This window comes from Eriocheir sinensis, chromosome 51 (genome assembly GCF_024679095.1).
Source record: "Eriocheir sinensis breed Jianghai 21 chromosome 51, ASM2467909v1, whole genome shotgun sequence".
NCBI classification, from domain to species: domain Eukaryota; kingdom Metazoa; phylum Arthropoda; class Malacostraca; order Decapoda; family Varunidae; genus Eriocheir; species Eriocheir sinensis.
In genome coordinates this window covers 4724849-4747255 of record NC_066559.1, presented here as the reverse complement: position 1 = coordinate 4747255, position 22407 = coordinate 4724849, and the positions used below count along the sequence as shown (strand labels likewise).

Sequence of the window (22407 nt, the reverse complement as noted above, 5' to 3'; positions counted from 1 at the left end):
CCTTACCCCATTTTCACTTACCTTCTATTCTCAACCATTCCTTCAAGTAATCTCACTCACACCCACCCAATCACTCACTCACTCACTCACTCGCTCACTCATTTTCACCCACACTCATTCTCTCCGTCATTCAGTCAGTCAGTCACTCATTCACTCACTTCCAATCCCTCTCTCTCACTCTCTCCCATCACACTACTCATCTCTCACCCTCTCACCCACTCACACTCACTTTCACCCACTTACTCCCTCTCACTCTCTACTCACTTTCGAGAAGGTGATACAGGCTCAAGTTGCAGGGAGGAGTAGGGGGGCGGGGGTCCGGGGGGCGGCGTGCCAGAGTGGGCGGGCGTGGAGGGCGTGTGCGGGCGTGGGAGGTTGCGTGGGCTGAGGTTGGGGGTGCCCATGCGGGGGGGCGTGCCTGCTGGGGGAGTGCCATGGCGGGATCCCTGGAGCTCTGTGGGGGAGAAGGGAGAGTGGGGTGAGAGGGGGAGAAGAGGGGAGAGTGGGGGGAATGAGAAGAATGAGGGGAGTAAGGTGAGAGAGGGAGAAAGAAGGGAGAGTGGGGGTGAGAGGAGATAATGAAGGGGAGAGGGGGTTGACAAAGGGAGGAATGAGGGGAGACTGAGGTGAGAGAAGGGGAATGAGGGGAGAGTGGGGTGTAAGGGGGAGAGGAGAGAGGGGAGTGAGAGAGGGAAAGAGAATGAAGATAAAGGAAGAGAGAATGACATGAAGGTGTGATATCTACGTGTGTGTGTGTGTGTGTGTGTGTGTGTGTGTGTGTGTGTGTGTGTGTGTGTGTGTGTGTGTGTGTGTGTGTGTGTGTGTGTGTGTGTGTGTGTGTGTGTGCGTGTGTGTGCGTGCGTGCGTTGCCTCACCTGACGAGCCTCTTCTGCCCAGGTATTCCTCATCCAACAGTCTTCCACGCGGCTCAGGTGTTCCTTCCAGACGTGACATGTTGCCAGGTGTGTTGCAGGGCGTGAGAGTCAGCTAAGTCCCCCCAGCTTACTCCCGGGGCGCTGAGGTGCTTGGGAGGACAGGAGGAGAAGGGGGGAGGGTCCTCAGGTAGCTCCCCACGTCTCACCTTTCCCCTGAAGACGCTCACCTGGCGGGGAATGGAACACGTGATCATTATCTCCCCGTACATATGGAAATTAAGCGTAAATCACCTGTCGGGCTGTTTTATAGATGTTGGGTACGAAAAAGCTCTCTAATGTGTGTGTGTGTGTGTGTGTGTGTGTGTGTGTGTGTGTGTGTGTGTGTGTGTGTTATCTGAAAATTCACATGCTTATTTATGGGTCACCTGCTTGTTTGTATGGGTCATCATATCTCTCTCCCCTCTCCCCTCCATTCTCCCCCTCTCCCCTTACTCTCCCTTCATCCCCCCCTATCACCCCACTCTACCTCATTTCCCCCTCTCCCCCCCACTCTCCCTTTATTTTCTCCTTCTCACCCCACTCTCCCTCCATTCTCTTCATCTCATCCCACACTCTCCATTCTCCCCTTTCACCCCTCTTTTCCCTCCATTCTCCCCCTCTCACCCCACTCTCCCTTCATCCTTCCCCTCTCATCCCACTCTTCCTCCAATATCCCTTTCTAACCCACTCTCTCCATTCTTCCCTCTCACCCAGCTCTCCCTTTATCCTTCCCCTCACCTCTTTTCTCACCTGTGCTCCTCTTGTGACCCCACCTGCAGCGAGTCAAGGTCAATCGGTCTCTGTCAGCGCCACCTGCGGGAGGAGGGAGGCTATTAGTGTCCCGCCCCTCACTATGACGCTCTCTGCTGGGACCTCCGCGGGGAACAGGAAAAAAACAAAAACAGAACAAGGAGGAGAAAATTTATGATGTTCTGCATGAGATAAAGAAAGACTAGAACATGACCATCCCCATTATCATCATCACTGTCATCATCGTCACCATCATCATCATTATCATCACCATCATCATCATCACCACCACCACATCAGTACAAAGAGGGAAAGAAATATAATGTGCTGGATGAGGTAAAGAATAATGATACGACCACCATCATCATCATCATCATCATCATCATCATCATTGTCATCTTCATCATCATCATCATTACATCAGAAACATCAACACCACAACCCCTCCCATCATCACCAAGGACATCTTTACCAGCACCACTATTGCCACCCTCACCATCACCATCACCACCACCTCCATCACCCACAATCTCCCATCGTCTTTTATTATCAAAGGCATGATATGAAAATCCATTCTTTCTTCCTCCCTCCTTCTCCTTCCTTCTGTTTCTCTTCCCATACTTCTCTATTCTCCTTCATCTTCTCTTCGTACCATTTTCCCCTCTTCTCCCTTCCTCCTTCTCTCCTTCTTTCCCTCTCGTTGGTGTTGTTTCCCTTCTTTCCACTACCATTTTTCCTCTCCCCTTCCCTTTGCCTTCTCTCCTCTCTCCCCATACCAATTTTTCTTCCCTCTTCTTCTTTATATCATGTCCGTCCCCTACGACTCCTGTTCTTCCTTTCTCCTTTCCCTCCTCCCTCCCTTCCCTATCCACTCCTTCCTCCTTCTCTTTCTGCTTCCCTTTCCTTTTTTTATCATATCTGTGTCCTACCTCTCCTTTTCTTCATTTTTCCTTTCCATTTTCCCTCCCTTCCCTATCTACTCCTTACTTCCTTTCCTCTTTCCTTCCTCCTCCCTTTCCCTACCCACTCCCTCCCCTCCCCCCTTCCCCACTGCACCTCGTGACCTCAAAATCCGCCATTGAATTCTTGAGAGGTCATTGCGCGATAGTCTTTCCCTCCTCTCCCCTTTTTCCTTCTCTATTTCCCCTCCTCTCCCCTCCCCTCCTTATCCTCCCTTTATCTTTCCCATATGGCACGTTAGCTTCCTCTCACCCTTCCCTTAACCCTTCCCCTCCTTCCCTTTTCCCTATCTTTCTTTCTTTTTTCTCTCCCCTCGTTTGATTCCTCCTCTCCCTCTTCTTGTTCTTTCTACCTCAGTTTTCTTTTCACCTAACTTTCACGTCCTTTTTCCCTCCCTTCTCTTTCTCTAATCAGTTTCCCTTTTTTTCCTTTCTCTTGGTTTGATGTTCTACTTTTCCCCTCGTTCTTCCACTGCCCTTTTCCATCCTCCCCCCCTCTGTCTTAACCCTCCCCTCCCCTTTTATAAGTACACTCAATACCTCTATTTTCCATGCATATTTTCCTTTACCTTTTCTCTCCTTCCGTCATCCCCATACTTTCTTTTCCATACATATTTTCCATTTTCTTTTCTCTCCTTCCGTCATCCCCATACTTTCTTTTCCATACATATTTTCCCTTTCCATTTCTCTCCTTTCGTCATCCCCAATTTACTCTTCTTTCCTCCCTACTTTTGTGTTCCCTTTTCGTCTTATTTCCCCGTTTTCTTTCATATTCCCTTTCACCTCTGTCCTCCTAAGGCTGTCTTCCTTTTCACCCTTAACTTTTTATGTTGCTTCACCTTTGAGAGAATAATCTTTTTAATACAAGAGGAGGAAAAATATAATAACATGTAATTATATGGAGCAGCGTTTGGTCTCTCTCTCTCTCTCTCTCTCTCTCTCTCTCTCTCTCTCTCTCTCTCTCTCTCTCTCTCTCTCTCTCTCTCTCTCTCTCTCTCTCTCTACTTGTGTGTGTGTGTGTGTGTGTGTGTGTGTGTGTGTGTGTGTGTGTGTGTGTGTGTGAAATGCCAACTTTTTTGTACGTAGTTTTTATATATGTCTACGTGTTGTCTGGTGCATGTGTGTGCGTGTGTGTGTGTGTGTGTGTGTGTGAGTGCGTGTGTGTGTGTGCGCGCCCTGCATCGTCGATTAATAGACTTCTCCCTCGCGTGGCCGCCGACCATTTGTAAGGGAGAGAGAGGGAGGGCGCCGCCATGTCTGATCCTCCTCTTCCTCCTCCTCCTCCTCCTCCTCCTATTCCTCCTCCTCCTCCTCCTCCTCCTCCTCTACCTCCTCCTCCTCCTCCTCGTCTTGCTGTTTTCCCTCCCGTTTCTTCTAATCCTTTGGTTCTTTCTGTTAAAATCTTATAATATTCCTTTTCGTTTCCCTAATTCTAGTTCTCCGTCTATTAATAGTTCTCGTTTTTCATACCCTTGCTTCTCCCTTTCTTTCTTTTCTTTTCCTTTCATCCTTTCATTTTTTATTTTTCTTTATTTTCTTCCTTTTCCATTTCCACTCCTTTCGTCCTCTTTCCTTTTTTTCTTCCTCCTCTCTTTTCCTCTCCTCTCCTCTCCTCTCCTCCCCCTCCTCCTCCTCCTCCTCCTCCTCCTCCTCCTCCTCCTCCTCCTCCTCCTCCAGGCAGAGAGAGAGAGAGAGAGAGAGAGAGAGAGAGAGAGAGAGAGAGAGAGAGAGAGAGAGAGAGAGAGAGAGAGAGAGAGAGAGAGAGAGAGAGAGAGAGAGAGAGAGAGAGATAGTCCAACTAAGCTTCAAAATTCTCTGTAATCCGTAATGCTTGACAGAGAAAAATATATCAAAATCATAGCAATCAGAACGGAAATTGAGAGAGATGGATTTACAGAGAGACTATGATTTTACAGAGATTTTGAGTCTGGATACATGTTTACGACTCAACAGAGATATTTCAATGGTGTTACAAAGAATGATTGTATGTAAATATGTGTATGCTGTGTTATTATGCATGGTTTTAATGTAAGAAAAATAAATAGTTGAGAAAAGATACATGTTAGATTAAGGTGTTTATTACTGTTGAGGGGGAGAAACAAGAGATGAGACAGAAAGAGACCAAAGTAGAGAGACAGGTAGACAGGGAGACAAGTAGACCCATAGACATATAAATGGACATAAGGACAGAGAGACAGAGTAACATGGAAATATGGACAGAGAGACATAAACAAAGAAACAAAAAGAGCTTAAAACAGACGGACAGATAGATAGACAGGCAAACAGATATATATATATAACCAGACACACGCATACAGACATACAGAAAGACAGACACACAGACAGAGACAGACAGGTAGACAGACCGACGGATAATGGTAAATTAATAAATACACTGAACTCTCTTTTTATATCGGATTTTTTTTTTAGTTGAAAGATTCACGAACTTATGAAATGTTGATGAGCTATAACAATATCCGTCATGGTCTCGTGACGCAGACCCTCAGTAAACGGGCTAAAATCATGGCATCTTTTTTATATATTTTCTTTTTCTCATTTCTTCTTTCTTTTTCTTTTTCATTTTCTTTTTCATTTCCTTCTTTTTCTTTTTCTTTTTCTCTTTCTTCTCCTTCTTCTTCTTCTTTTTCTTCTTTATTTTTTTTTTCCTCAAGCGCATTGCGAATAAAACCTACTCTGCAGCGTCCCATCCGTCATGAAGGTGGCGTGACTGACATAACGAATGGCTGGTTGGTTCCCCCCGTGACCTCTCCCTCCCCCACCGCCGCCACCCCTCACTTACCATCATCACTCCTTCGCTGCCCCCCCCTTCTCTCACTCAATTCACTTTATGCCTTTTCCTTGCCGTACGCTTGCAGTCTTCTCATCTCTACTTGTTATCCTTTATATTGTACTTTTTCTGTATTCTACTTTCGAATCGTCTTTCCTCACACCATTGTTTTCCTTTCTATTGGCTTCTATTCCATTCTATCCCTTTCTTTCCTATTTAATCCATACTACTCCATTCCTTTCCTCTCATTCCTCTCCTCTCCTCTCCTTTCCTCTGTTCTCCTCTGTTCTGTTATGTTCTCTTCTTTGCAGTTCTCTTCTCTTCTCTTTTCCTCTCCTCTCCATTTCTATCATATCCTAGTCTACAGTAAAAAGAAAACAAGTATCCGATATCTTGACGTAATTATGAAAGAGAATATCTACAATTCCTCGAAAAAGGTAACTACGTATGCATAAAAATATTCAGGGAACTCTAACTGGTAATGGAAGACTACAAAGATATTTAGATAGTATTCTCTGCGTCTGAAGCCTTGAAACTCCTCCTGCTTTGACATGCCATTCATTTGCTATACAAGAACACAGTGTGAATCCCGGTCGAGCTCATGGACGGAAGGAAAACAACTTTGTGTACGCGATTAAAGTGACTGATCTTTGCCCTTTACCATTGCCTATTGACGAATCGCTCCAAACGTTGCCCGGTGATCGACAAAGAAAATCAATGTGTTTCCTCGTACCGCGCCGCACCCAGTTGAGACACGTATTTCTCCTTCTTGAACCCGGTTGCTTTATTTTTTCTTTCGACTTTGATATTATGTGATGAGTAACGCTTTTGTGACTTCAGGATTTGTAACATCTGGAAGAACGTAAGAAAATCAATGTAATAGTAGTAATACTGATTGTAGTAGTAGTAGTAGTAGTAGTAGTAGTAGTAGAAAAGAAGAAGAAGAAGATGAAGAAACAGTAAAAGAAAAAAAAGAAGAAAAGAATATGTGTGAAGAAGAAAAAAAGAAAAGAAAAAAATGAAGAAAAGGAAAAAAGAAAATCAAGGAAAAGAAGAAAAGAAGAAAAAAGAAGAAGAAAAAGATGATGATGATGATGATGACGATGAATGAAGAAGAAGAAAAGGAAGAAAAGGAAGAAAATAAAGAAAAATAAAGAAAAATAAAAGAATAATAAAAACAAACAATATAAAAGAAGTAAACATGTGAGAGGATGGGGGAGAGGTCTTTGTATCCCTCACATTATTCATTATGTAAGAGATTCATGGAAGCTCTCCCGCGGCACACCAATCCCGCACCGCGTCTCGTCAGGGCAGTCACGCGCGGCCGTAAAATACATACCTCGTAAAACACACACAAAGCGGATCAGCGGCGAGGAAACTATTAATGGAAACGAAGAACCCGACGAAAGTATTGCCGTCGCATCTCTTTGGTTATGGTAATACTGCGATGGCCTGATTATGATATTGGCTTCCTTTCTTGTCTTGCTTTTATTTCTCTTTATTTTTATTCTAGCATTTTAAGGGAGACATCGATGGAGGTTTTTTTATTTGTTTCTTTTACTCTGTTTTTTTTTTTGGTTATGGTAATACTACGATGGACTAATTATGATATTGGCTTCCTTTCTTCGTCTTATTTTTATTTCTCTCTATTTTTGTTCTAGCATTTCAAGGGAGACATCGATGGAGGTTTTTTTATTTGTTTCTTCTACTCTGTTTTTTTTTGGTTATGGTAATACTGTGATGGTCTGATTATTATATTGGCATTCTCTCTCGTCTTGCCTTTTATTTTTCTTATTTTTATTTTAGTGTTGCATTGGAATCATATTGGTGGAGAGTCAGGTTATGGAGATTTTTTTATTACTTTCTTCTACTATATTATTTTTGGCTATGGTAATATTGTGATGGACTGATTATATTTGTTTTCTTTTTCGTGCAGGCAGCTTATAATTCTTTCTCGTTATTTCTTCTTTCAGTATTTCGATGGAGACATATCGTTGGGGAATCAGGTGATGGAGTTTGTATTAGTCTCTTCTATTATAACAATGGGGAATTTTGTTTAGGAGGAATTAGGTCATAAAGCTTTGTGTTTCTTCTGTGATGTGTAATTAGGTTATGGAGTTTTGTGTTTCTTTAGTATTGCAATGGACATGTGTCGTTGTGGAATTAGTGTTACAATCTTTTGATATTACAGCGTGAAATATGATTATGAATATATATTTTTTGTTTCCCCTTACGTTACAATGTTGAACTGTTTCATGTAATTTTGTTTTTTTGTTTGTGTTGTGGCTGGATGTTGGCTTTTGTGAATAGAGTAACAGAGATACATGTAAAACTCTGAAGATCGTTATATTTTTAGTGGGGTGGAAAGATAAAATTCAGAAGTAAAACAAAAGCTATTGAAATATAGGATCAACAGCAAAGGTAACAATAACATGAGCAATAACTGTAATAGAGGGGAAAAAAAAAACGAGAACAAGCAATAGTGACAATAATAGTTAAATAGCAATAAAAACAGGAGGGCCACCACCACCACCACCACCACCACCAACAACAACAACAACAAAAATACTACCACCTTCAACAACAACAAAACACCACCACCTTGAACAACAACATGGAACAGAACTTACAGGAACATGTAAAACAACGAATGGCATGACCACACCGCCGCTCCCTCCGCCCCCCTCCATCGTCACACACCCCCACCACTACCCCCCTCCCAACACCACCCCATTCCCACTCTCCCCCATCCCGAAAAGCAGCAATAACAGCATGATTCAAGTGGACATAAATGCAAAATATCTCTTCAGCCAACACGCCATGAAAAACGGATATGGACGGCCCGGGAGGAGCGCACTACTGCATAATGAACGCGATTAATGGAATGTAAACTGGACTGTCGAAAAGTGAAGCGAAGTGCCGGAAATTTATTGGATTACTGGAGAGCAAAGCAAATCAAGCAACATATTTACGACTAGCGTCAAATGAACTAGATCAGCGGAAATTGAACCGCATTAATGAAAAAAAAAATCATTACCCAAAGCGAACCGGATTAATGGAGTGTAAACTAACTACTAATGTATCTATCATCTACAACAGTGGTGGAAGTAGTAGCAAGAAATAAAAGCACCAACAACATTACAGCTACAAGAAAACAGCAATAACTTCAACAAATAACAACGACAACGGAAAATAAAGTAAAATACTCAACAACAACAGGAACGGGATTGCGTAGACGTAGAGTTAATCGGATTTAACCTGGTAGCTGCAGGGATCATGTTTCTTAAAGGTTCCTCTAAGCGAGAAAAATGAGAAAAATCATCACTCACGCAAACCATTTCATAATATATATCAACGCATTTGTGATCAGTTTATGCATCATCTATTTTGGGGTTTATATCATGGCAAAAATGTGGCCCGTCGCTGGTACACGGTAAAGCCACAAATTTGGCCCGTCGCTGATACACGGTAAAGCCACAAATTTGGCCCGTCGCTGCTACCGGGTTAAGAATCGAAGAACCTGCCAGACGTAGGGAGAAGTGTACCGAATCACGCACTAATCAACACATATACTTACAAATATAACAAATCATGGTACAGGAAGCCGAACTATATGGAGAGCTGAAACGGACTATGCAACTAAAACCAAAAGAAGATAATTTGTACCGCCATAGAATTACTTACATTAATAAGTTGGTGGAGCAAAGCAGAATGATGTGAAGTTCAAAGAGGTGGAAGTGGTGGTGGAGGTATTGGTGATGGTGACGGTGGTTCAGTGGACACTACTTACTTAGTTACTGTATGTTGGCGGTGGAGGAGGTGGAGGAAGAGTCGTAAACGAAGGAAGGGAGGAAGGGAGGGAGGGAGGCGGAGTATGTGTCTGCTGGGGAGGAGTGAGAGGGGTGGAATGAGGAAGGAGGGAGGAAAGTGGGGTAGTGGTGGAGTGAGGAGGAAGGGAGGAAAGTGGAAGTAGGTGATGGAGGAAAGAGGAAGGAAAGTAGAACAGCGGCGGGGTGAGAAAGGAGGGAAGAAAAGTAGGGTAGGAGTGTGAGGAAGAAGAGAAGTGGAGGCAGTGGAAGTGGATGATAAAGTATAAGTAAAATTGAAAAGAAGAGAGCGAAGATGGAGTAAAAGGTGAAGATGAAAACACTGGGTGGGGGGCTTTGGGGAAATGATTGACAGGACGCATCAAGAAATATTAGAAGTTAGGCGTGATGGTGATGGTGGTGGTGGTGATGGAGGCGTGAAAGAAGGTTGACGGAGGGGACGGAGAAAGTCGTATTACTGGGGATCTGGTGGGGGAGGTATATGAAAGGACTTAGCGAGGGGTGTGGGAGGCGAAGGTGGTGTTGTGTGGTGGTCGTGGTGGAGAAAGTATACAAAGGTGGAAGCGAGGGAAATGGGAGGGGAAGGTGGGGTTGGTTGTGTGGTGGTCGTGGTGGGGAAAGGGGAGAAAGGTAGAGAAAGTTATGTGGGGGGGTGGAGGGCATGGTGATAGTGGAGGGGGTAAAGGGTTGTGGCGGCGTTGGTGGTGGAGTGGGAGGAATGGAAGGCGAATGTGGCATTGTGTAGTGGTCGTGGTGGAGAAGGAGAAGGAAGGTAGGGACAGCTGTGTGGAAGAGCAGGAGGGTCGTGGTACAGGCATTTGAGGGGGAAGAGGGTAATGGTGGGGGTGGTTGGTGGAGGGGGTAGCGGAAGGGGGGGGGGGACGTATGAGTCATAGTGTTTCGTGTTTGAACCGGAAAACATTCAGGGCAACGATGAAAAAAGGAGAAAAAAAAATACGGCTTAAGCATTATCTTCTCTGCTTACACACGCACACAGGCAAAGGAAGGAAGGTGAACAGGCAAAGAAAGAAACTTAAAACAGAGAAGTGGACAGACATGCATAGAGGCAGATAGACAAGTAGACAGACAGATTGACAGATACAAAGGTGGACATACATACAGACAGACAGACAGAGAAGTGAACGAGCATTAAAACAGACAACTAGAGGTGAACATACATATTTTCATACAGATAGATAGACCAAAAGATACCGTCATATACACATACATATATACAGGTACATATATACATGCATACGTATTCACACACACACACACACACACACACACACACACACACACACACCAGCACGGCAATCTCATCCCTAAGCACGCGCACGATGAACAAAAACTACCTTGAATAAAACAAAACACCTCCACGCTTTGTTTTGAGACCACGGCACAGAGTCGCTAAGGAGGGCAGCTTTTAAGAACAGGCGGGAATTAAGAACAGGAAGGGTATTAAGAGCAGGAAGGGTGTTCACCTCACATTAACAAGGAAAGAATGCCATAGGAGAGGGGAAAAAACTTATATTTCTGTGTATCAACATATTTACATCACGACAGCGTTTATTGCAGGTAATTTTAACGGTAATATATTTTTCGTGTTATGTTTTTTCGTTATGTATGAGTGTCTATGTATGGAGGTAGGTATTCATTATGTAGATGTATTATATGTGTAGGCATGTACCTATTTGTGTATATATATATGTGCATGACCAAACAGTACCCAGTAATCCATTCATCTTTCCATCCACCTATTCATCCATACATCTACACATACATACATACAGGCAACATACATACATACATACATTCAGAGAGACAGACAAACAAACACAAGAGGAAGAGAAAGGACAGGTAATCAGGGAATCAGACAGGAATAAAGTAAAATATTCATAATAAGCAATATTAGTAAAAACGGACAAACGCGTAAATCATCGTTCATTCTGCGTCAAGGATTGCGTTCATTGCCTTAATTAAAGAATGCCACGTGCCCGATAAATCACCTTTGTTACCTGTGTTCTCTCTTTCATCCTCCACAGAACTGACGCGCCACCTGCCTTTGTCCCAGGTGAGTGAGGCGTGAGAGAGGAGGAAAAAGAGGAGGAGGAGGAGGAGGAGGCGGAGGAGGAGGAGGAAGACCAGAAAAAATAGGTAATCGAAAAGGACAAAAAAGAGGAGAGGGGAGAAAGAAAAAGCAGGAGAGGGCGGAGGAGAGCGAGAAGGAATCGTAAGAGGAAGAGGAGTAAAAGATGAAAGACGGAGTTAGGAATCAGGAATCAGGAATCAGCAGTAATGGTTATGCACAGATCAGTAAAGGGAAGTTTTATGTCCCGGTTCAGCACCTCCTCCAACAACAACCAACAACAAGAGCAACAACAACAATAACGTTGAAAATTGCTGTAGAGTCGTAGATAGGTCGTATGTATATATACTCTCTCTCTCTCTCTCTCTCTCTCTCTCTCTCTCTCTCTCTCTCTCTCTCTCTCTCTCTCTCTCTCTGTCTCTCAATATGAGAGAGAGAGAGAGAGAGAGAGAGAGAGAGAGAGAGAGAGAGAGAGAGAGAGAGAGAGAGAGAGAGAGAGAGAGAGAGAGAGAGAGTAATCAATCACAATCACTATCTTTACTATGCTCCTCGTCATCCTAAACCTCTTCACCATCACCATCATCACTTTTACCAACGAGAGAAAATTGTCATCATCGCCACAACAACACAAGGCACATTTTGTCTCCTCTCAATACTTACCTCTGTCTCTGCCCGAAATTGACCGCTCTTTCGGCCACCTCTTTTGATTATTTTTAGGAGCAGCGAGTAGCGGGCTTTTTTTTATTATTATTGTTTCCTTTTTTATGTGTGCCCTTGAGCTGTCTCCTTTGTTGTAAAAAAAAAAAAATCTGCAGCCAGTAGTGAAGTTTTCCCGCTGGACATGAACCTTTCCCAACGTCCTCCACCTCTTTGCCTAATGTTAGCGTGTCCTCCATCATGCTCCGACAATGCTTTATATCATCTCTCCGTCTGGTTTTCGTAGCAATGCAATACCTAGTCATGATATACCCATTCATACCCACCTAAAAATCTGCCTCTAGAAATCGGAATCGTGTCTAAAACGCGTCTCCAAAGATTTAAAATTGGAACTTCTTTATCTTTCACTTTGAGTTTGTAATAATCAGAGAATGTATCCAGTAAATAATGACGAGACTATGCACCCCCTCCTCCCCCCTCCAAAACACACACACACACACACACACACACTATAGAGACGCATCATGTAATTTTGTCAGTCTGTAGGAAGTAAAATATAAAAAAAAACACCATTTCTTCTCCCATTCTATATCTGTTTTTCTGTATCTATCTATCTGCATATTTATCTCTATCTATCTGTATCTATCTTTCTATCTATCTATCATCTTTCTGCAACGCCACTGGGTACTAAAAAGAAGGAAGGAAGAGACATAGTCAGCCATCAAGGGCGCAATGTAACTTAGCAATAAACATACGAAGGAGCACTTTGATTGGACATAAAACGGAGAGTGGCTGGCGTACTGACAAGAGAAGAGATAGAGAATGGTGAACTTACGAGAGAAGAGATTGGCTGGCGGACTATATAAGAGAGAATATCTGGCGTACTAACAGAAGAGATAGAGAATGATTAGCTTACGAGAGAAGAGAATGGCTGACGCACTGTACAAGAGAGAATATCTGGCTTACTAACAAAAGTAGAGGGATAGAAGGGAGGGACAATCGAACTAACATAAGAAGAGAAAAGGGTCATAGAAGAAAAGATAGAGAATAGTGAACTAAGAAGAGAAGAGAGGGAAGAGAGAATAGAGTACTTAGAACAGAGGATAGCTTAATAACAACTGAAGACCGTACTGAGAATGGAAGGGAGAAAATAACGCACTAATAAAAGAAGAGGGAATAGCGTACTAAAAAAAAAGAGAGATAATAGAATACTAAGAATTGAGAATAGATAGCGTAATAACAAGAGAGAGAAGACTGTACCGAGAAGACAAGAGAGAAAATGCCGTGCCAACAAGAGGAAAGAGCTTACCTACTTACAAGAGAAAAAAAAAAACATCGTACTAACAAGAAGGAAGTGAAGACAGAATATCGTACCAAGAAAATGAAAGAGAAAACAATAGTGCAATAACAAAAGAAAGAGAACACAAAATATCGCACTAAGGAGAGAAAAGAGGAGGAGGAGGAGGAGGAGGAGCATTTGGAAGAACGAAAGAAAGGAAAGAAGGAAGAAATATTGAGAGAGAGGAAGAAAAGAGAAAAAAGGTGGAGGAAGGAAGGAAGGGAGGAGGAGAAAAATGACAGGAAAAAAAATATTAATAACAAGAAAATATCTCCTCCCGAAATTGACCTCTCTTTTTGGACACTCCTTTGACCTCTATTCAGGAGCAGTAAGTAGCGGGTTTTTTTTTAATATTTTTCTTTACGCCCTTGAACTGTCTCCTTAGCTTAAAAAAAAAAAGAATGGCGTACTAAATATAAAAAAACAAGAGAACATCGCATACCAAAAAAGAAGAGAGAGAAGAGAGAGAATGGCGTACTAACAAAAGAAGAGAAGAGAGACGAATAGCGTACCAAGAGGAGCAGAAGAGGAGCTCGATCAAGGTTCATGGACTAATACTGCGCCGCGGGGGGTGACACGGAGGAGAGGACGCCATGATTGGGCCAAGAAAAACAGCGATCACTGGAGCCTGCTTTAAGGGGCGTGTGGGAGGCGTGACGTCAGGCGGGACAATGGCCATGTTGTTGTTGTCGTTTATATAAAGTAAATTTAACCCTCTATCTTGGTCCTCATCTCTCTCTCTCTCTCTCTCTCTCTCTCTCTCTCTCTCTCTCTCTCTCTCTCAAAAATAGATGGATATTGATATTACTGCAGGAAAATGCGGAATAATGAATGGTGTTTTAATGATGCAAGATGAAACATTGTCATCATCATCACCATCATCATCATCATCATCATCACTACTACTACTACTACTAGGTACACATCTTCCACCACCATTACCACCATCACAACCACAACCACGACCACGAGGAAGAGGAGGAGGGGGAGGAGGAGGAGGAGGAGCATTTGGAAGAACGAAAGGAAGGAAAGAAAGAAGAAATATTGAAAGAGAGGAAGAAAAGAGAGAAAAAAGGTGGAGGAAGGACGGGAGGACGAGAAAAATAACAGGAAAAAGAAAAAAGAGAAAAAAAATGAGAACAATAAGAACAGGAAGAAGAAAAATATCAAGAAACGAGAGAAAGGAGGAGAGGGCAAAGAGAATAAGGAGCAGGAAGCAGCGGAGGAAGGGAAGAAAGGGGAGAGGGGGAGGAAGAGAAGCTTGATGTAAACTTTCCTTTCAGTGTTAGTTCATTTTGGCGGACACAGAGGGGGTGCAGAGGGGTGTGGGTGGGTGTGGGTGTGAGTGTGGGGAGGATGTGGGTGTGGTGTGGGCACGGGTGCTTGGTGAGGCGCGCACAATGTATGGGTGACAGGCAGCTTAGTTGTGGGGCGGCGCGGCGGGTTATGAGACAGAAGGGGAGGAGGAGGAGAAGGAGGAGGAGGTGAAGAAGAAGAAGAAGAAGAAGAAGAAGAAGAAGAAGAAGGGGGGCTGGTTTGGCGTGGTGAAAAGATTGAGGAGGAGGAGAAGTAGGATGTTTAATATTAGAAGAGAAGTAGTAGTAGAAGTATATACGTAGTAGTGACAGGTATTAATAGTAGTTTTACCCATAATAGTAGTAGTAGTAGTAGTAGTAGTAGTAGAAAACCCGTAATTGTAGTAGTATTGGTAGGGTAAATTGAAGGGACGAAGAAATAACAAAACTTACAAAAAACAGGTCATAAAAATTCTTCATTTCTCGACGAGGTTACCTGCTTTGGTGAGTGTTTTTGCTGATAAATAGATAAATAGATAGATCGATAGATGGATAATTAATGAGATTTTTCATTTTTCCTTTAGTGCATGAAGAAAATGTCGGCCAGTCAACAGGGGTGCAGGTGTATCAGACTGAGGGTGTGTGTGGGTGGGTTAGTGGATACGGGCAGTGTGTAAGGTGTTTGGGGGGGTTGGTGGAGTGCAGGGTGGCAGGGTGGCAGGGCAGGACAGGCCGGGCTATAGCGGAGTGATTGTGCTGATGCAGGGGAACCACACACGACCTTCCTTCTCGTGCTGACTTGCAATCTTTATCTAATATTTTTTTCTTTCTCTCTCTCTCTCTCTCTCTCTCTTCTATATATTTTTCCCCTTTTTTTCATTTTTGCTCTTCCGTTCTCTCCACCATTTTTGTTTAGTTTGTAATATTTTGTGGTCTCGCATATTGTATTTCGTGTTGTTGCAGTAACTTTAATTTTTACCTTTTCTTTAAACCTTTCCATTGTCACTCCCTTATTTAGTCTGTGTCTCTCATATGTTATTAAAGTATCACGAATCTTGAACGTTTTGTCCTTGATTATGTTTTTTTTCCCACCTCTACTCATTTATCTATCTATTCATCCATCCATCAGTCTCTCTATCTCTCTATCTATCTATATCTGTCTATCTATCTACCTATCTCTCTATCTATGTATCAGTCTGTGTATCTGCCTTGTCTGTCTACCTTTGGTTATCTATTTTAAATCTTTTTGTCGATCTATCTATCTATGAGTTTTATCTGTATCTTTCTGTATGTCAATGTTTACCTATCTATTTTTCTACATCTTTCTGTAAACATATCTTTTATATTTATTTGTCTATCCTTTATTCAAGCACCCTTCATATTTTCCTACTATTCTTTCTATATCTTTTTCCTATCTCTTCGCCTGGCATTCCATTTTTCTTCACCCGTTCTCCTGAGCCATTCGCGCAATTCTAATATTTTTAATTCTTCCGTGTGTCTTTTTATTTTCCTCCGCCTTCCTTTCTTCTCACTTTCTGTTCTTCCTGTACTTCATTTCTTTATTCTTCTCTCTTTGCTCTCTCTTTCGTTACATTCATGGATAAAAGGAATCAATGTGTTAGAGAGAGAGAGAGAGAGAGAGAGAGAAAGAGAGAGAGAGTTTGTGTGTGTGTTTGTGTGTGTCTTGGTAATGGATGAGCTTAGCATTCTGTGTACATTGGCTTAATACGAGTTTGCGTACAGGATAGAAGCGTGGGAAAATCACTCTCTCTCTCCAAAAAGCTACTTGCAACCTACTGAAAAACACCAAAGAAACAGTAACGTTGAACACTTGTGCGTGTGAGTAAACAACAGAAGTCAATTTCGGCAATCACTTGATGGCGATCTTAAAATGCTGTACAGCGTCTTAAGGCAGTTAATAAGCGACTCACTGATACTGAGGCTTTACCCTCCCCCCCATAGGCCACTGTCGGTACAGAAAGGTGAGTCCCATAGAATGATCCGAATTTCTAGAGGAAAATTATATAAAATGGATTGTCCCTTCAGATTGAAAAAAAGCTAATGTGACACCGATTTTTAGAAGAAAGACAAAAAACCAGGGTATTACAGGCCCATTAGTCTAAAAGCCACTCATTAATTGGGGACTCACAACATGGCTTCCGAAATAAAAGATCCCTATCAAATCTATTTTAACCTTTTTATACGACTCACTGTTTATGACGTAAAATCATCACTGGACGTAGTCTATCTTTCATTTTTGAGAAAGCGTGATAAAGCATCATAAATTAAATTAAAACAATAGTATTGATTGATCAGGTACTGGATCGGATCAAATTGGTGGTTGAGCAACAAACAACAAAGAATTGTGACGACGGATTTATCTCAGTGGGCGCCTGTCACACTTGTGGCGTCCTCTCAGGGCTCGATTCTCCGCGCGTGTTTTATTTACATCATTATCACAACGAAGGACTTTGGAACGAGGAATAAAAAGTTTGATTAATGCGGCGTTAATGTTTTAAAATACTTAATGGTTTTTCACGAATGTAGATCATCAACATTTATGATCGATGACACTTTGCGCACGAGGAACATCTCTCTCTCTCTCTCTCTCTCTGTGTGTGTGTGTGTGTGTGTGTGTGTGTGTGTGTGTGTGTGTGTGTGTGTGTCGTACCTTCGTTATAGCATTGCGTCTCCAGCTGGTTCTTGTCACATCACCTTTACGTCGACTCGTCTTCGCTGCCAAGACATCACGAGGTGGAGGAGGAGGAAGAGGAGGAGGAGGAGGAGGAGGAGGAAGACTAAAATCGAGAAAAAATTGGAAGCGGAATCACTGTAAACGTTTTCTCCTTCACAACACTAAACGAGACACCATCACCATCATCACCATCACTACACTCATCACCATCAAAGTGTCAGTAAGGTTCAGTCAGGACGAAGATGGTGAGGTAGGGAAGACACGCCAACCTTTTTCCTTTTTTTTTTAGTTCTTCGTCCTGATGTTCTCTCTGGTGATCTTCCTCCCGCCCTGCTTCCGGTTTTCTCTCTTCCCGCTTTCTTCTTCCCGTCGGTGGCCGTGAAGCGTGTTATGTCACCGTCTTCCTAAACTCGACCCCCATTTTCTTTTATAAGCTTACAGTCAATTACGTTTTCTTTCGTCCATTTATTTCTTCGAGGTTTGGTTTTCTTTATTGTTCTTATTTTTTTGTATTTTTTTACGTGTTCTTTTATTGTTATCAAGTGTTCTCTTTCCTCAGATTTATTTGTCTATCTTATTTTTTTTACGTATCTCCTATTTGCTTTTCCTCTTGTTCCTTTTCTTTATATTATTTTTTTAAACTTTCTGCATGATTTTTGGTTTTGTTATTCATGTTTTTTTTTTATTTACGTAAGGGAAGTTGTTTGTGTATGTACTATGCAATCTAAACGAGCATTACTTACTTGTTGTGTTATAGTTAATGAATGCGCTCAGTATGTCTATTTTTTTACTTTATTTTCTTAACAGTTTTTTTATGAGTTAACTTTTTCTTTGTTTTATTTCATCTTTCCTGTTATGGTTCTGTGATATTAGAACGGAGATAAGTAACAACGCGCTACGTCCTATTAGAAAATCAACAATAAACTTATCAATCAATCAATCAACATTAACAACACAACACAACAGACGAAACACCACAACAAAACACTTTCCAATCACGACACTGTGACGCAACACTTCCCAGTCACTGTACATTGCACCAGTCAACACGGAGCACAGAACAGATACAGACAGACAAACAGACAAACAAACGCAACACACGCATTGCAAAGATATGAGGGGGGGGGTGGGGGTGGGGAGGGACGACCCACATGCCCTTCTTTCCTTATTCCTTAGTCATTCCTCCTCTCGCAACACTCGTCATTGCTTTCCCTACTTCCAGAACACTCTTACTCTCTCCCTCATGCCCGCAACACTTCTTTCTCTCCCCTTCCTGCCGTCCCTCTGCCCGCAACACACGGCGCCTCACTGCTTGCGTCCCCTGGCAACACCAACACCAACACCCCTGCACTGCGCCAGCCATCCCAAGCAACACACAACACTAACACCACCGCTAACAACTCTTCAACACCATGTCGCCGCCAGTACCATCACAGTCAGGAGTTAATATTAATCATCATCATCATTATCATCACCACCATCATCATTGCTGGTTATATAACGTCACATCACTCTTTGTCATTTCGTCACTAGTATTGCATCATTATATCATGTACTACTCATCACCATCATCACTATCACCATCACTATCACCACTGGCTACCTAACACACACACACACACACACACACACACACATACACACACAGTCAGCTGGACCGTCGCACTACACACACACGAACACGATTGTGGAGTGACTGGCTGGCATGGAGGAGGAGGAGCAGGAGGAGGAGGAGGAGGAGGAAGAGGAGGAGGGAAAGTTAGCGGGAAGAAGCTAGGATAGGAAGTAGGGGAAAGGGGGGTAAAAAGAGTACGAGAAAGGGAAGGAAAAGGGAATGGAGTAGGAGTTGGAGGAGGAGGAGGAGGAGGAGGAGGAGGAGGAGGAGAAGGAGGAGGAGGAGAAGGAGAAAGAGGAGGAGGGAAATAGTGGAGTCAGTGGGTGTGGTTCTCTCCCTCCACCTAAGATCGTTCAAACTCACTCCACCACCACTACTACCACCACCACCATCGCCACCACCTCCTCCTCCACCACCACCATCCGTTCAATATCCTGCAGCTCCGCATTGCATTCCTTCTTCCTCGATCCTTCTCCTCCTCCACCTCCTCCTCCACCTCCTCCTCCTAAAGCCCCTCCACATAAGTATATTTTTTACTCACCTCTTATCTCTCTCACTCACTCCTTCCACTCCCTTTCTCCCCCCTCACCAACTTTTCCCTTCCACTCTCCCCAATCTTACAACCCCCCCCCATGCAGACTTGAGGTGGGGAGGAGGGAAGGGGGGAGGGAGATGAGGACGAAGAGAAACGAAGTAAAAAGAAAAATTCCCTTAAGTTTGAGCAAAAGCAGAAGTGGGGGAGAAAGGGGAGGGGATGGGGATGAAACTTTTATTAAGGGGGGATGTAAGGGAGGGTGAGGGGAGAGGAGAAGGAGGAAGAGGAGGAGTCGATGAAGTGGAGCAGGGAAAGGGGAAAAGGCAGGATGGTGGGTTTTACGAGGAGGGGAATTTGATAACGGCGCTCTTAAGTAAGGGGGAAGGTTGATAGGGAAGACAGAAGGGGTGGGGGTGAAGGGGGTAGCTAATGGAGGAGGGGGGAGGGGGGGCTGATAATGGAAGCAATGAGGGGGGGGGATTCTCTCTCTCTCTCTCTCTCTCTCTCTCTCTCTCTCTCTCTCTCTCTCTCTCTCTCTCTCTCTCTCTCTCTCTCTCTCTTACGTCAGGTTTTATGTGCACGATGTCTGGCTGGCGGTATTTTTTTTTTTTGTCTGTCTGTAAGTCTGCCTATCACTGTCTGTCTGTCTGTCTCATTTTTTGGTGTGGCTGAGTGTGTGTGTGTGTGTGTGTGTGTGTGTGTGTGTGTGTGTGTGTGTGTGTGTGTGTGTGTGTGTGTGTGTGTGTGTGTGTGTGTGTGTGTGTGTGTGTGTGTGTGTGTGTGTGTGTGTGTACCCCCATCAATGCACGCCTCGATGACTTATTTATGGCTACAGGTGTGACAGGTATGGGGCATCAGAAGCTTTCATGTCCACTCTCCTCCTCTCACCTCTATCCTTTCCCTTTCTCTCCTCCCATCCTTCTCTTTTTCTATCATTTTTACCCTTACATTTTCTTCCTTCCCTCTACCATATCACCCTAACGCTTTATCTCTTCCCCTCTACTCTCCCCTCTCCTTTCCCTTTCTTTTCTTCCTTCCCTCTCACTTTTTACCGTAACACTTTCTCCCTTCCCTCTCTACCTTCGTTAGCTTAACGTTTTATATATCCACCTCCTCCTTTCCCTCTTCTTTGTTTCCCTTTCTATATCCTTCTTCTTTTGTGTCCCTCTCCTCTTTCTCCCCTTTCTCTTTCCTACCATATCTGTTTCTCTCTTTCCTTCTCCCTCTCCCTCAATCTCTCCCGATTCTTCTCTCCTTCTTTTTCCATTCCCAACTCCAACACCTCATTCCTCTCTCCCTTTTCTTCTCCCTCATCCGTCCTTCTCTTTCCCCTTCCTTTTCCCTCCTACTCCTCTTCCCCTCCCTCTCTCCCCTTACCTACCTTGATTTGACTCACGACCAAGAAAACAAACACTTAAATCAAGACGAAGTAAAAGGAAAGCCAATATCAAGGAGTTAAAGAGAAAATAGTTCAACAAATGTTTTGGTGGGAAAAAAAACATACTTGAATAGTTAATAGATGTGAAGATAAATGGTTGGTGACGAAAGACAAAAGTGTAGAAAGAAGAAAAAAAGAAGATTGATGGTGTATAGAGGAGTTAGATGAGGAAGACTGGGAAGAGGTAGAAGAGTTGGCTGAAGAGTAGGAGTAAGAGGAGGAAAAGAAGAAGGGAAGGAAGAGGAAGAAGAGGAGTAGGAGTAATTTAACTACGAGACGACGCGTGGCAGTTGCACGAATTTCACCAAACACAATTAGAGAGAGAGAGAGAGAGAGAGAGAGAGAGAGAGAGAGAGAGAGAGAGAGAGAGAAACGAGCAATTCTCTTCATCACCAATGCAGATCAAGTCAATTGGACAACACACACACACACACACACACACACACACACACACACACACACACACACACACACACAGGTAGTTCAGTGGTTAGTGATTTCGAGATGTTCGAATCCCGGGCGGAACAGAGATGGATTGGTTGTTTTCGTTCACCCATACCGCTGTCCACCCACTGTTTGATAGATGGTAGGTGTCAGTCGGCGGTCGTGTCCTATCTTCAGTGTGTGTCTATGTAAGACCGTAATTCATAGTACAGTGGTTAGCACGCTATAGGATCACAACCGTGAAATCTGAGGTTTGATTCCCGGGGTGAGTTCAGACGGACTCGCAGTCTCCTTACACCTGTGCCGCTGTCCACTCACACTCGCTGGGCAGCGGGTATCAGTGTGGTGTTATGTCCCGCCCCCGTACCCGGGGTGTTGGTCTGGCACCGCCGACGGCGTGTCGCCCAAGGATGAAAACCTCAAGGCCTTCAGACCCGGGACACACTGGCTAGTAGCTCAGTCCAGGAAGATGGTAGGTGAATTATGCTCACACACACACACACACACACACACACACACACACACACACACACACACACACACACACACACACACACACACACATGTATATACATACAAACACTTGTTTATTAATTATATTTCTTGTAATGCCTATTAGTTAAATTACTTTGCACCTCCTCCTCCTCCTCCTCCTCCTCCTCCTCCACCTCATCATTTTGCTCCACTTCCTCCCTCGGTTATGAAAGCGAGAATTTCTCACAGTGTTACGCAAACTGCAGTAAACTGTCTGTATAACTTGCACATAAATTTGTAAATTAAAAATCTGTACATGGCTTTATTATATCTTGGGGAGGGAGCGATTAGAGAAGCTGAGAGTGACAGGTGAGAAGTGAGGAAAGAGTGATGAGTGGAGGAGGGGAAGGAAGGAGGGAAGTGAAAAAAAAAAATATATATATATATATATATATATATATATATATATATATATATATATATACATATATATATATATATCGAAAAGGTGGAGAAAAAGAGTACGACAATAGTGAAGAAAGGACGAAGGGAGGGAAGAAGAGAGGGAAGATGCTTTAGTTATTGGTG

At 43.3% G+C, this 22407-nt stretch overlaps 1 protein-coding gene across 12 annotated transcripts in view; it reads right to left on the bottom strand.

Moving 5' to 3' along the window:
• Positions 1–22407, bottom strand: part of LOC126982575 (TWiK family of potassium channels protein 18-like) — a 151370-nt gene that overhangs the window by 75210 nt on the left and 53753 nt on the right. For 9 of the 12 annotated variants that reach the window (XM_050834733.1, XM_050834737.1, XM_050834731.1 and 6 more), the window contains 3 exons: positions 1653–1727; positions 876–1102; positions 265–454 (listed from right to left, as the gene is read on the bottom strand). In XM_050834733.1, the coding sequence (XP_050690690.1) occupies positions 265–454; positions 876–954 (269 nt within the window). In that variant the 5' untranslated portion in view covers positions 955–1102; positions 1653–1727. Of the gene's footprint in view, positions 1–264; positions 455–875; positions 1103–1652; positions 1728–17289; positions 18242–22407 lie in introns of those variants that run through there. The other 3 variants (XM_050834734.1, XM_050834732.1, XM_050834735.1) reach the window with 2 other exon arrangements.